The following is a 14,903-nucleotide window of genomic DNA, read 5'->3' on the forward strand; positions in this document are numbered from 1 at the left end:
ATCTAAGGTCTTTGCATTTTCCAATGTATTTGATTGAGTTGGCCCCAAAATTCATTCAGGTTTTTCCATATATTACAGAAAAGCTGTAACAAACTTTCTGGCTAATTCAATGGAATACACTTGTCATTTCTGGGGGAAAATAATCTTGAGATTTTTTTATTAGGATTGTATTGAAGATAGTGATCAATTTGAGAAATTACATCTGAGCAATATTGAGTTTTCCAGTCCATGGACATGGTTTCTCTCTCTGTTAATTGAAGTATTCCCTACTTTGTCTCAGCACTGTTTTATAATTTTCAGTGAACAAGTCTTACATGTAGTCTGCTACATTTATACCTAAGTTTTACATGTTTTTTTTTATGTTATTGTAAATGATATTGACAAAAAAATTTAGCTTCCAGTTTTTCACTGCTAGTAAATAGCACTGTAGTTTTGTGACTCCCAGGTAAAGAATCCACCTACCACTGTAGGAGATTGAAGTTTGATCCCTGGATCAGGAAGGTCCCCTGGAAGAGGAAATGTCCACCCATTCCAGTATTCTTGTCTGGGAAATTCCATGGACAAAGGAACCTGGCAGGCTATAGTCCGTGGGGTCACAAAGAGTCAGACACGACTGATTGAGCACACACATGCACGCACAGATATTGAGCTTATATCTTGTGATTTGCGAAAACTCACTTTTTCTAGTAGCTTTTTTTAATATAGATTTCTTGGGAATGTGCACAATTCTACACAATTATATGGCTACATAATAAATTTAGTTTTATCTCCCTAATTTTTATACCCTTTATTTCTCTCTCTTACCTTATTATAATAAGTAAGATATCCAGTACAGTTTAGACATGGTGAAAATTGATATTTTTTCTTATTTCTGATTTAGGGAGAAAGCGTGATATTAGCTGTGTGATATTAGCTGTAGTTTCACTTATATCCTTTTCAAGTTGAGGAAGTTCATTCTGCTCCTAGATTGTTGAGAGCTCTTATCATGAAAGGTTATTGAGTTTTATCAAATACCATTTCACATTCTATTGAGATAAATTGTCGGTTAGTAAGTTGAATTATATTGATTTTTGAATGTTGAACCAACCTTGTATTCTTGGGATAAATCCCACTTGGGGATGATGCATTATCCTTTTTATAATGCTGAATTGAATCTGATAATATCTTTCACCTCTATATTCATTTTTAAACTTTTTTCAGATTGATTTTTTTTTCTGTTGCAGTAAAATATCCATAATATAAAACTTACTAATCATCTGTAAGTGTTCTGTGACATGACATTAATTATATTCACATTGTTGTGCAACAGTCACCTCTGTCCATCTCCAGAGCTTTTTATCATTCCAGACTGAAACACTATACTGATTAAATACTGACTTCTGATTCTCCCTCATTCCAGCTCTGGTAACCACTAATCTACAATTTGTTTCTATGAATTTGATTATTCTAGGTATCTCATACAAGTAGAACCATATACTATATGCCTATTTGTGTCTGGCTTATTTCATTCAGTTTCAAGATTTATCCATGTCATAATATGTCTCAAAATGTCCTTATTTTAAAGATAATATCTCATTGTATGGACATACCACATTTTGTTTATCCATTCATTCATCTGTCAGTGGACATTTAGATTGTTTCCACCTTTTGGTTATGTGAAAATGCTACTATGAACATTGGTATATAAATATTTGTTCAAGTCCCTGCTCTCAATCTGTGGGTTATACCTAGAAGTGGAATTGTTGGATCATATAAGTCTATGTTTAATTTTTGAGGCAACCCCATATGATTTTGTATAGCACTTGCATCATTTTCTGTTTTCACTAGCAATGCACAAGGGTTCCAGTCTCTCCACATCTTTATCAACTCTTAGTGTTTTGTTTTTTAAATAATTGCCATCCTAATGGGTGTCAAGTGGTGCTCATGGATTTTTTTGTGTCTATGTATATAAGAGAAATTGGTCTGTAATTTCCTTTTTATAAGTGGATTTAAGTATTTGGGGCAGTATCTTATGTATTTTGGACAGTATTTATTTTGGACAGTAAGTAAACAAATGAGAAGTCAAGGATGTCCTGAAGGTTTCCTGGTTGTAGTACAAGGTGTGTAGTGCAACAGAGACTCTTGAAGAAGAGTAGATTGTAAAGGGCAGGGAGAAAGGATTGGAATGAAAAATACTGATTTAATTATTGTGAATTTTGAGCTCACAAGGACTATGGGCCATCCTGGTGGAGATATACAGGGAGAAGTTGAGAAAACATAAATAAAGCTGGAGGAATGAGTAAGGACCAGGAACACACATAAAGGTAACCTCTATTCCGGGAGATAGTGAAGGACAGGGAAGCCTGGCATGCTGCAGTTCATGGGGCCACAAAGAGTTGGACACGACCAAGCGACTAAACAATAACAACCATCTACTGAGTGCCAATTACTCTAGGAATTACCAGTTCAAGTGTACTAGCTGAAGTCACAGAAATGTACAGGTCCTCCGAGAGAGAGAAGGCCAGGAACAGAACATTGAAGAACAAAAATTTAAGGATGTGACAGCAAAGAAACAGTCAATACTGATCAGTTCAGTCGCTCAGTTGTGTCTGACTCTTCCTGACCTGATGGACTGCAGCACGCCAGGCTTTCCTGTCCATCACCAACTCCTGAAGCTTGCTCAAACTCATATTTAACTCAGTGATGCCATCCAACTGTCTCATTGTCTGTCGTCCCCTTCTCCTCCCACCTTCAGTCTTTCCTAGCATCAAGGTCTTTTCCAATGAGTCAGTTCTTCACATCAGGTGGCCAAAGTATCGGAGCTTCAGCTTCAGCTTCAGTCCTTCTAATGAATATTTAGGACTGATTTCCTTTAGGATGGACTGGTTGGATATCTTACAATCCAAGAGACTCTCAAGAGTCTTCTCCAACACCACAGTTCAAAAGCATCAATTTTTCAGTGCTCAGCTCTTTATTGTCCAACTCTCACACCCATACATGACTACTGAAAAAACTATAGCTCTGACTAGACGGACCTTTATTAGCAAAGTAATGTCTTTGCTTTTTAATATGCTGTCTAGGTTTGTCATAGCTTTTCTTCCAAGGAGTAAGTGTCTTTTAATTTCATGGGTGCAGTCACCATCTGCAGTGATTTTGGACCCCAAGAAAATAAAGACTGTCACTGTTTCCACTGTTTCCTCATCTATTTGCCAAGAAGTGATGAGACCAGATGCCATGATCTTAGTTTCCTGAATGTTGAGTTGTAAGCAACAAGGTATGTGTTCTTTTTCCTAATATAAACATTTCAAATCTGACGTTCTAAATTAAGCTACTTTCTGTTTCAATTTTGAAAAGTAAAGATAAAGCTTTAAAAATCGTCTCTAAATTTGTTATTATTTGATATTCAAAGACGCACCAGGATGAAATCACACGAGGACAAAACAAAGCCCTTGACAACCCATTAGGCATTTTAAAGCATTTATTTTAAAAATCAGAATGATGCGCTATATTTACTCACATATATTCCTGTTTGTTACCAGATATTTTCAGCAAACAGACATCTTTAAGCCTCTTCATCTGCTTTTATCAAACCTTCAAAGTGGATCCTGCTGCTGTTGACAATCACAGCAGCCCGCTAGGGGTAAAGTGTGGGGAGAGAAAAATAATCACATACTCCTCAGAATTCAGAAATAATAAAACACTTGAATGGGTAAAATGTATATACAAATAGTGACAGAATTTTCATACACACTCTAAAAGGAAGAATAATATAAACATATCATGTATTTATTAATTGCTCATCATCCAACCAAATATTTTATACTTAAAACTATCAAGTTCTAGATTTTTGTAGGACAGCTATTAAACTGATGACTACTTCTTTAAAATTACCTGTTTAAAGACACATGATCTTTTGAAAATGCAGTTAAGCACTGCATATGGTAAGGAATTGCATGAAATTGAGTGTTACTGACCTGATATAATTATCCATAAGGTAGGAAGAATACAGCATATGACTTACACGTGTACATATTTTTTTCTCTCCACCCACCCCCACCCAATCTCTGAATTCAACAGATTCCTTCTAATTGACTTCTATTTGAAGTTTTAAAGAGAAACAGAGACGGTCCTTGCTTGCAAGAGTTCATTCATCGAGGGAAAGCAGACTCATGTCCATGCAGACAGACAGACATCCGCAGGAGGGGAAGCCATAGGAACAGAGGTGTTGAAGGTCTTCAGGTCTTCAGAGATCATTCTAGATGTTAAAGTGAAGACGAATGGGTAGTAGTGGTGGGGAAGAATGTTAGGCAAAGAGCACAAAATGAACATTGCCTAGGAAGCTGCCAAATGAAGAACATCTTCAGGGGCGATGCATTTGTGAGGAGGTAGAGTGTGGGTGTGCAGTGAAATGCAAATGTTAGAAAACTGGGTTGAAGCCAGGTTGAGAGGGGCCTGGATACACTATGAAAGATTTTAATTTTTCTTGTGTGTGTGTGAAGAAGTAACTGAAGGTAAGAAGGTCGGATGACATGCCCACTGTTGCCTGAAGGAAGATGTGTCTGCTGCTAGTTGAAGGATTTCCAGCCATATAAAAAGCTTGTATTCTGCTGTAAGTCCTGAATAAAACTTTCCTCATCTTAAAACATGAGAAATTAAATAAATCCAGGAAAAAGAAAATCCCAATAATTAAAAAAAAATCTTTTCTTTTTTAACATGACATTAATATAATGACCCTCTTCAGGTATATGTGCAAGATTCAAGAGTTCAACCACTTCATCTTAAAAAGAAATGGACCATCAAGAGAAATGAAGGGACTTGATTATATTACTTTGTCAGAAGTAGAACCCCAAATGTTGGGTTGGCCAAAAAGTTCATTTGGGCTTTTCCACACCACGTTATGGAGAAACCCAAATGAACTTTTTTGACCAACCCAATAGGATAAAGGTCTTGAGAATCCAAGTTCAGCCTTTTCTCCATATTTCCTGGCATTCAAAAATATATGTATTTTGGGGAAATCATTTTTAAAAGAGTTCTGGTTTAACTGGGGAGAAGAGCATCAAATATTTTCACCCTCAAGTAACCACCAAGTATTAAAAGAAAGATTTTTTTAACCAACAAGTATTAAATGAAAGATTTTTCCAATGGAGGTCCTGAGGGAATCTGTTTTCATACATAAGTGGTTATGCTTAAAAATTTAAAGATGATAGAAAATCAGTTTCTCATTTAAAACTTCCTTGAATTTGTTTCCTTCCTTTTTTCTTGGCAAAATGAAAGAAATTTCAGACTAATCTTTTGATAGTCACAGATCTTCAAATAATGAGGACAAAATTATTTGATTCATACCATCTGTAAATTTTGTTGAGTACCTAATGGCAAATAAATGCTACTAGCCCTACCACTAGTGGCTTATAATTAAAATAGGATTTGGAGCACTTGATGAAGATACATTATTCTTCACTGAAAGCAAATTTAAGAAATGTTCTCTATTTAGATATATGCTAATTCACTTATAAAGAACAAAGAACTGTATATAATTAAAAATAAGAACATGTATATTTTTTCAATGAGAAAAAAATCATTTGGGAAGGGAAAAAAGTGGAAGCTAAGCAAAGGAAACTTAGAGGTTAAGTATTATTGATACTGAGCTGAAGATAAACACCAAGCACAGTTCTGTTACAAGAAAGTGAGACTGAAGTGTTAAGTCTTCCAGTGTGGACACAAAATTACGGAAGTTATTTCTTTTTATTTACTGTGGGTTATTCTGGAGAGGAACAAGACAATTTCAAGGTGGTAAAATAAAGCAAAGTTCCAAGATACATTAATGAAAATGATTTCACTGGAAAAGTATGACTGTGATAGGATATATGTGTTATCTATAGGATTTGGTCAGATTCTCTGGGGTCTTCATGTTTTAGCTGAAGTGTTTTAGACTCACGTTTTAGACTCCATTCTAGAATGTATGCCAAAGGCAATTCAAATTCATTTAAAATGTCTATGACAAAAAAAAACGCCATAAAGAAAAACCTGTTCTTGGAATAGTCCTGGACTGGGATGTTACAAAAATGCCATGAGACATTTACTCAGCACCTAATTAGTGTATAATAACTATACACTGTCAGTGGTAACAATAATTAGAAGATCTGTACTTTTATCCTGATTCTGCTACTGAATAAATTATGAGCATGAACAACTCTACTTCTCCAGGCCTCAGTCTCCCAACACAGAAAATGAGACAGTTAAACCAGACCATCCCAAGGAGTCATTTCAGGTTTTTTAAAAAAATCCAATCATTCCAATCCAGACATCAAGGAGTAGTCTCACTATGTAAGCAATGTTTTCACCTCAAGCCCCTCAAAGAATAAAGTTAAATAAATTTTTCCATGGTCCAGTTTGCATATAATTATTTTGATCTAATATTTACTTGGTTTACAAAATTATAAAATACACACAAAAAACAAAGTTTCCTAAAGTGGTTTCAATACAGATAATTTGAGAACTTAAGTACATAGTATTATTTTAAGTATATTTAACAACTCAGTTCATACAGGTTGACAAATACAATGGAAAAGTAGACTGCCTAAAGATTTTAAGAGATTAAACTCCACATTCTGTAAATTCTATTAAAAAAATAAGCCACTACATATTAGTACATCACACTAATATATGTTAAAGTATACGTTCCCTCTTAAATGGCAGTGATTATACATTAGGGCAACCGCAGAGCACTTGTAAACTTTTTTCTCTTCAACATCATTCATACCCATGATACATCCTGTTTGGTCAGCTCCAATGTCTCTCTTGGGTCTGAGCTTTTGGAGTTTTCCTATTTTGACAGTTACAGCCTTTTCCCATAACTGTAGCTATCCATCCAGAAATGCCCAGTGTCTGAGGCTGGGGGAACAGGTGCCACAGAGGTGAATGTGAAGAAATCTCTCACCTTTCTAAGAAAAGGGATATGATTCAGTGACTGGAGACATAATTGTGTACCACAGGCAGTTTATACAATCACTTTTTAGGCAGGAAGCTTTGTCAGACTGAATAAGATTCAGCTAGAGACAGCTTTCGTGTGATTTCTGAGTTCTCCCTCCCTCTCTCTCAGGCCCTTAGAGTTAGGGAAGTGGGGATTAAGAGGGGCTGTATGTTGGCTGACTTCATGTTACCTTTGCTGTTAAATGCCACCGAGAGACTGATGATACCAGATGTTTCTTTATTAAAAGGACCTGTCCACCTGAGCTTTAATCAAATAAGCCCCGTTTTTCACATATTGAGATTCTTGAGAGCTAGTGACAAATTCAGGCTGGAATGGGATATAGCACAAAGTGGACATTCTTTTCTGTTTTCATTCAGATGTGGTCTGTGGCTGTCAGGAAGTCCTTAGCCTATGTGGCAGAGACCTAACCAAGGAGCACAGATCACAGGGCACTGAGGGAATGAGGCTTCTTCCCTTGAGATCCAGACTTTTTTTTTTTCACTCTCCTGGCAAGAAAAGGTACATCAACCTCCTTCAACACTAGGGAAACTCAAAATGTTTATTCATTCACCTCCCTTCAGTTTATAGTATATGAACTTTAATGACAACAGAAAAGTGAATTATCAGATTTCAGTTGTAAATACTGACACAACACGTTAAGTATATTCCTTGGTCCCTATGTTCGGATGTATTTTTCCACATCCCTACTGTCCACTTCAGGTCTGAGATGCTGTCTCCCTTCTGGCACTTTCTCCTCTAAGCAGGCTCTACAGCATAGCATCTCAAAGCTTGAATCTTCTCGCTCAAGTTAAGTGGTCAGGATTTGATCCTTCCTTAGAAAATGCTGTGCTGGGGTCTCATTGGGTGGTCTTGTGTGATCCAATCAGATTGCTTGTGAACAAAAAGAGGAGTCAAAGAGAACTTGGGTTTCCAGGTAAAGATAAAGTGCTGCCCCCTATAAATCACAGTCTCTGTGGAGTAAGGTGTCTTCCTAAAGAGGTAGAAATAATAGGGGGGGTGTGTTGCAGGTGCCCGCATTTCAATGATACTGAACACTGTATCTTTAAGGGCTTAAAATGGACTGACTCCACTCATCTCTCTGATTTTTTCATAAGTAAGCCAGAACACCAGTGACCAAGGGGTCTGAAAGATTAACCAAAGAAGTTAGTGCATATTTCAAAGCAATTATAAATCTTCTACACATATGCATATACATCTTTGAATGATGAACTCATTTTGAATCCACTTAGGCTGAAACAAATATTTTGGCATTTCACCTTTCTAGAGCACCTTATCATTTACAAAGCATTTTCAGGTCTGATTTGTCACAGATTTCTCCAAACAATTTACAATGGAAAGGAAAGGTATTGTTACCCCTGTTTTACAGATGAGGGCACTAAGGCTTAGCAATCAGATGCCTGCCAGCATGGTGGAGCTGGACCTTGGGCTTCTGACTTCCATTCCAGGGTTCCTTTTACTGACCATTACTGGATCAAAGGCTAGGACTCAGCATGCCTGAATTCTAGGCTGGGCTGTTTTCTTCTACATGTAGTGTGTGTAATGTATGGAGCATGACAAGGAAGCCTTGAAGAACTTGAAAGTAGAGATGAAAGATTATCCTTTGAGAGTTTGATCATTAAACCAACACCCGGTATATCACATAATGAATATAAAAATGCACACGAAGTGGGGAAAAGGGCTTTCACCTCAGAAAGAACTGGCTATGAAGGTGTCACTGTGCCAAAAGGAATTATAAGGGGATGCTGCTGTTGCTGCTAAGTCGCTTCAGTCGTGTCTGACTCTGTGTGACCTCATAGAAAGCCTCCTACCAGGCTCCGCTGTCCCTGGGATTCTCCAGGCAAGAACACTGGAGTGGGTTGCCATTTCCTTCTCCAATGTATGAAAGTGAAAAGTGAAAGTGAAGTCACTCAGTCGTGTCCAACTCTTAGCGACCCCATGGACTGCAGCCTACCAGGCTCCTCCGTCCATGGGATTTTCTAGGCAAGAGTACTGGAGTGGGGTGCCATTGCCTTCTCTGTAAAAGGGGATGAGGGTTAATCAAGAACAGAAGATAAAAATGCTAAAGACACATGGAGATCACAGAGGAAACACTGGAAGTAATCATCAGAGAAAGTATGTCTTGGAACCAGTTCTTACCTGGTTTGGTTCCTAAGTTATGGATAATATTGATCAGAGAGAAACTCTAATCACACTAGAGTATAGAGAAGTAAACTTAAGCAATTAGAATGTAAAATGTATTTGCTTAGAGTGTTTATCAAGCAACATTTATGTCATATGTGTTTAGAAATGTTGAGCAAGTTATACTAGTAAACTGAGAGTTCACTAGTGAATTTAGGAGAATACACCTTTGGTCAGTTACGTATATGAAGACATAGACAAAGAAGCTGTGACAACACCACAGTCTTGTAACAATAAAAATGAAGTGAGTCAAGGATATGACTGCAATTGGATCTAGAAGCAGAGGTCTCAGTTAAGTATGGACTAGGCAGTCATTCCTGATGGCTCTGGTTATCAGACTTCTTCCTCAGAGCAAACAAACTATATGGAAAGGAAATAAATATTAATCAGGGATTGAGCAAAGCGAGGGCATGCTATCTCTAACTAGTGTAAGGAACTGGGATTAGGTTTAGCTGGGTTTTGAAGAGGAGTTAAAGAGGGAGAGCCAAATAGCATGTGCAGGATATAGACTGGATATACTGAGCCTCTGCAGAAGGGCATATGGCCAGTACCTTCTTTTACTTGTTTCTTCCTCACTGGCATAATTGTACCACTGAAAAGAATCCAAGTGTATATGACGCCATGTTATCATAACTGCTGGAAAAAAATTTTTTTTCTCTGCACTTTTTACTGTGGGGTTGAACACACAGGGACTCTTGGGTTGATCTTTTTCAATATCAAGTTTACAGATCAGCTCTTCCTGTTATTATTATTCTATGTTCAGCAGGCAACCTTCTGATTATGACTTGGCTCCCCTATAGTTTGAATTTAACTATCCAGAGGACTTCAGCATTGAGAACACTGGCCAGATGTATTTCTCAGTGTGGATGGGCCAATGCTGTGGTCCAGTCATCGGTTTCAGTGAGTTTGGCTGAAGGGTAGTTGTACGTGCAAAGGCCGATTTACTTGGAAGTGCTCATGAGTCAACAGGCTTCTACGCTCAGGTCCTGCGCTGTGGCAAATCAACAAAGCCACCCTAGTAATCTTGGGTGGTTAGCCAGTCTGCTCCAGTAACCTCCCTTCATCACCACGCCCTGTCTCTGTTTTAAAACTTCCATAATGAGCTGCAGGACCTTGAGATACTCAGTATACCATCTTAGTTAGGACCATGGGTTTGGTTTAGTTAGAGTTGAACACATCTGCAGTACATTCTCAGCTTGGCCATGTACTAGCTACATGAACTTGAGCAAGTTTTTTATACTCTGAGCTGTGTTTTTCTCATCTGAAAAATGAGGATCACACTACCTGTAATGTTAGGTTCTTGTAAGACTTAAAAAAATTATGTGTGTAAAGAGCTTAGCACAAAACTTGTCATACATTAGGTATTCATTCTGGGGTCATTTATACTTCCTGAGTCTCATGTTACAAAGACAATGGGAAGATCAAGTGGTCTCAGTGCTCCTTTATACTGGGCTGTTCTCCATCACCTCTTGGTTTCGTTTTTCATCCCTGGTCTCACCCATCCTCATGGTCTTCCCCACCAGAAACATCAAAGTCTCATTTCCCTTCTCTCCCTCCTTCCCTTTCTCTGTCTGATCAGTTACTATGTCCTGTGGAGTCGAACACAAATGTTCTTGAAATCCACCTTCTCTCCATTTCTACCATCGTCTCCTGGCTAGACCACCACGAAAACTTCCCTTCTTGCATTCTAACTTTCGTGATAGCTTCGACATTGCTGCCACAGTAGACTTGTCCCCAAGCAAATATTAGCACATGGCTCCTGGGTTCAAACAAGTGCTTGCTACTGCAGTTTCACCTCAACTACTGAACTGGCCCCTCAGGTCCTTCTCAGCCTGGTGCCTAAATGCTCTTCTATGTGCTATTCCCATCACCAACCCTCTGAGGACCTACAGTCTAGCCACACAGAATTTTCTGCAGTTCACCAGACATTTTGGGGTCGCCCGTGACTTGCTTATGTTGCCTCCTCATGGTTTTCTTGACAAACACCTACTGATCCTTCAAAGCTTGGATCAGGGATCACCTCTGGGAGGCCTTTTGGGACTTCTCAAAGGAGTTCAAGCCATTTTTCTCCACTATGTGTGTTTCCATGTTTTGTTCACAGCACTGGTGACCCTCTTTAGTAATCTGTGTCCTCTGAAGCCAGACTGCCTGGGTTTGAGCCCCTGATGTCAGTAGTTAATAACCACCTAGCCTGGCCAAGTTACTTAAACACTTCACTTTAGTTTTCTCCTCTATAAATGAAATATATGATAGTAACCTTCTAAATAGATTGTTGGGAGAACTCAATGAGTTAAGCCATGAATATGATTAGCACAGCACTGGCCATATAGCAAGTGACTTCATAATCTTAGCTTTATAATCTCTGTAATTTAACTATGTACGTGTCTGTCTTCTCCCATCACACTGTACGCTCCTTGAGAGCAAAAAAAATACACATCTTATTCCTTTGTGTTACCAACACTTATAATAGGACCTGGTTTATGCAGGCCAGGTCAAAATCTTCCTTTCCATTAAATATCCATAGATTTGAGATAACTTCAAAGTATAATCAAGAGAGTGAAAATAATCTTTTACAGCTTAGGTGTGCTTTTGTATCAGATATCGCCAAGGGCTTTGGCTGTTAGTTTCATGTTAATAGATAGATACATACTACCCTTGGTGATGTCATTTATCCCCAATGCTTCAGTTATTATCTGTGTGTAGACAGTGCTCAGGTCTAATTCGCCATCCTCATGATTCTAAGATCCAGGCCAATATATGAAGCTAGTCATCTAGATATCTCTCTTCTTAGATGTCCTATGAGTATCCAAAACTGAACATATCCAAACTAGACTTGAGATTCCACCACGAAATCTTCTTCCCTGCAAATGATGCCATTTTAGGAAACTACATCATTGGTTGCTCAGGGCAGGAATCTGGGAATGAAGCTCGATTTTTCTTTGCCTTCTCCAACCATTTCCCCATCTCCATCCGGTTGTGTTCTTTTTTATCTCCTTTCTATCCCCACCCCTCTTTTTTTTTTTTTTAATCTGTCTTCTTCTGTCCCCACTGTCATATTCTAGTCTGAGTTATCATTATCCGTCATCTGTCACAACTCCTGGTCTTTCGTCAACCCACACAGCAGCCAGAATGATCTTCCTAAAGGCACACGTCATCAGGCCAATGCCCCTCACTCTCATGGACCCTGTGGCCCCTCCCAATCCCATCCCTGCCTCTCTCTGGCCTCACCCTGGGCTTCTCTCCTCCATATCTCCGAGCCTTGGCCAGCTGGCTTTCCTTGAGTTCTCTGAATGCATCATGTCCTTTGTCTACTCCAGCTAGTTCCTACACCCAGAGTGTTCTTTTCTTCCCTTTTAACCTAGTTAAGTCCCAGTCATTCTTCAAATCTCACTGAGAAATCCATTCTCCAATGAGGTTTACTTAACCTCCTAGCTTAGGCGGTCCTTACTTGCTGCCTATTCTGAAAGCACCATGACCCTCCACCCTGCCCCCTCCCAACTCTTCACTCAGGGTTTGTCTTGACCTAGACTGAAATCTAGCACTGGAGTAGGGACTGAAGCTCTTAGGTTCCTCCTAAAGTCAGGGACTGAGTACAGGGCTTTGTATGGAACAGGTGCTCAATTCATATAATTATTCTATATTGTGTAAAGCATTGATTGAATTTCTAAACCTGTAACTCCTATTTTTTCAAATATGTTCTAACTCACAAAATAGTCAAGTACCTTGTTTTTATTGCATTTGTTATGTTATTTAGATAAGTCTATCTAACTCTACATGTTAATTCACTTTAGTAAAAAACAGTATCCAAACCAAATGAAAATGATATGATGTCTTCTTCCTAAGCAGAGCTTTGTGGTGATAGGTATTAATGGGCGGTAGTGGTGGTTTAGTTGCTGTGTCATGTCTGACTTGCTACCCCATGGACTGAAGCCTGCCAGGCTCCTCTGTCCATGGGATTCTCCAGGCAAAAATACTGGAGTAGGTTGCCATTTCCTTCTCCAGGGGATCTTCCCGACCCAGGGATTGAACCCGTGTCTCCTATATTGCAGGTGATCTCCTGCATTGCAGGCGAATTCTTTACTGCTGAGCCACAATGGATAATCCAATATTTATCATCAAAGTAACTAATTTTGTTTGAAATAGTGACATTTTCATAACAATGGTCTCTAGTATGAAATCTGTACACCTCTCTCAAACTGCAATATTTTGGCTAAATAGCAAAAGTTTTTACATTTCAGAACAATCTATCCACTGGCTTTATAACATCAGACTATCAACCTATTCATTTCTGATGTAACTGAATTATTTTACCTTAATCTACCAAAGGGGTTGGAGGTAAAAGAAAACAAAAAGAGTAAAGAAAGAAAGAACCATGATTTGGGGGCAGAACCATGCCAGAAGCCAGAAGTGAAAAGGGAAAATATTGATAGATGAAAAGAAATTTAAGTACAATAAAAACAAAAACAAAGGCAAGAAAAACCTAACTTTACCATTCGAAGCCAAGATGGTAAAAACCCTTTATACAGACTCAGGAATCCTTCTCCTTGAACAGCTTGAATCAAGCAGTCAGTAGATGATTTATACAGAAGGCCCCTAAAAAGGAAAGAAGACAATTTTGCTAAATTTCTTACATGTAAATAGATGTATAAATAAAGTTTTAAAAAATAGTCTAGGAAAACTTAACTATCTTCTGCTAGTTTAGAACAAATAATATTTGTGCTTCTGTATACATAGGATACCTCTTTTGAGTTTAAAGATATTTTTCAAGGTTGGTTCTTGGGATTCACCCCACCCCTTGGTCTGATAACTTAGAATTCACTCCATCTAGTCTCTTCAGAGAGAATATACTGTTTTATAGCCAATCAAATTACCCATGTTACTCACAAGTCATGAGCTTCTGAAAAAATGCCCTGCAAATTCTTAACAAAGTATATTTTCAAAAACTCTATGAAATCAACAGTCACAATAAACACCTTGTGTCTAAACAATATGATGGTTAAATTAGCTTATTTCCCCAAATGCGCAGTACTTTTCCATTAGACACAAAGTGGGTAATTGCATAAAAACAATTTCCTGGTTGAACACAATTAAACACAAAAATACATTTCCAGCAAGAATAAATATGAGGAAGCATCTTTAAAGAACATTGTTATTATAGACAGATACACGCAGACTAAGACTTTCTATCTACCTTCCTTGTTTATCTCGTGGTTGATTCATTATTCGGCTTTTGATGACATCAGCAGGTGTTCCCAGAATAGAAGCTACCAGTCCAGAACATAAACTGTAGATACAGATAAATGAAATTGAAAGGTAATATGTAGCAGCTTCCAAATTTTAAGGAAGGGGGATTTGATATTTGGAAAGAATGAAATACTAAATCTAGTCCAATAATATTCTTCATACTAATGCTCTTTTAGCTTAAAATCAATGATAAATTCATTCATTAAAGAGCTAAAAAAAAATTAAAACAATATCTGGTCAACAGATATACACTGAACATCTGCTGGAGGCAGGTACTTTTCTAGGCAGTGAACAAGACAAAAAAGATCCTGTCCTCAAAGTACTTAACTGGGGAGAGGCAGAGGAGAAATGAATAATTTCAGGTATGCTTAGTGCTGTGGAAAAAAAAATTAAATGAGAAGGGATTAACCAGGTGAGAGGCAGTCATGAAAAGGCTCTTGGGGGAGAGCAGATCTTGACATAGATGGTTCCTTCTCACCAGGCAGATCAGAGACTAAAGATGCAGGCAGAG

The 14,903-nt window shown here is 38.1% G+C and overlaps 1 protein-coding gene across 2 annotated transcripts in view; it reads right to left on the minus strand.

The window, feature by feature from the left end:
* Positions 1 to 3,439: 3,439 nt before the first annotated feature.
* SLC25A27 (solute carrier family 25 member 27) overlaps positions 3,440 to 14,903 on the minus strand; it is a 28,530-nt gene continuing 17,066 nt past the window's right edge. Inside the window, exons 7-9 of one of the 2 annotated variants that reach the window (XM_040249529.1) lie at positions 14,340 to 14,432; positions 13,639 to 13,741; positions 3,440 to 7,840 (exon numbers count right to left, since the gene is read on the minus strand). In XM_040249529.1, the coding sequence (XP_040105463.1) occupies positions 7,784 to 7,840; positions 13,639 to 13,741; positions 14,340 to 14,432 (253 nt within the window). In that variant the 3' untranslated portion in view covers positions 3,440 to 7,783. Of the gene's footprint in view, positions 8,093 to 13,638; positions 13,742 to 14,339; positions 14,433 to 14,903 lie in introns of both variants that reach the window. The other variant, XM_040249528.1, reaches the window with a different exon arrangement.

This window comes from Oryx dammah, unplaced genomic scaffold (assembly GCF_014754425.2).
Source record: "Oryx dammah isolate SB20612 unplaced genomic scaffold, SCBI_Odam_1.1 HiC_scaffold_11, whole genome shotgun sequence".
Taxonomy (NCBI): Eukaryota; Metazoa; Chordata; class Mammalia; order Artiodactyla; family Bovidae; genus Oryx; species Oryx dammah.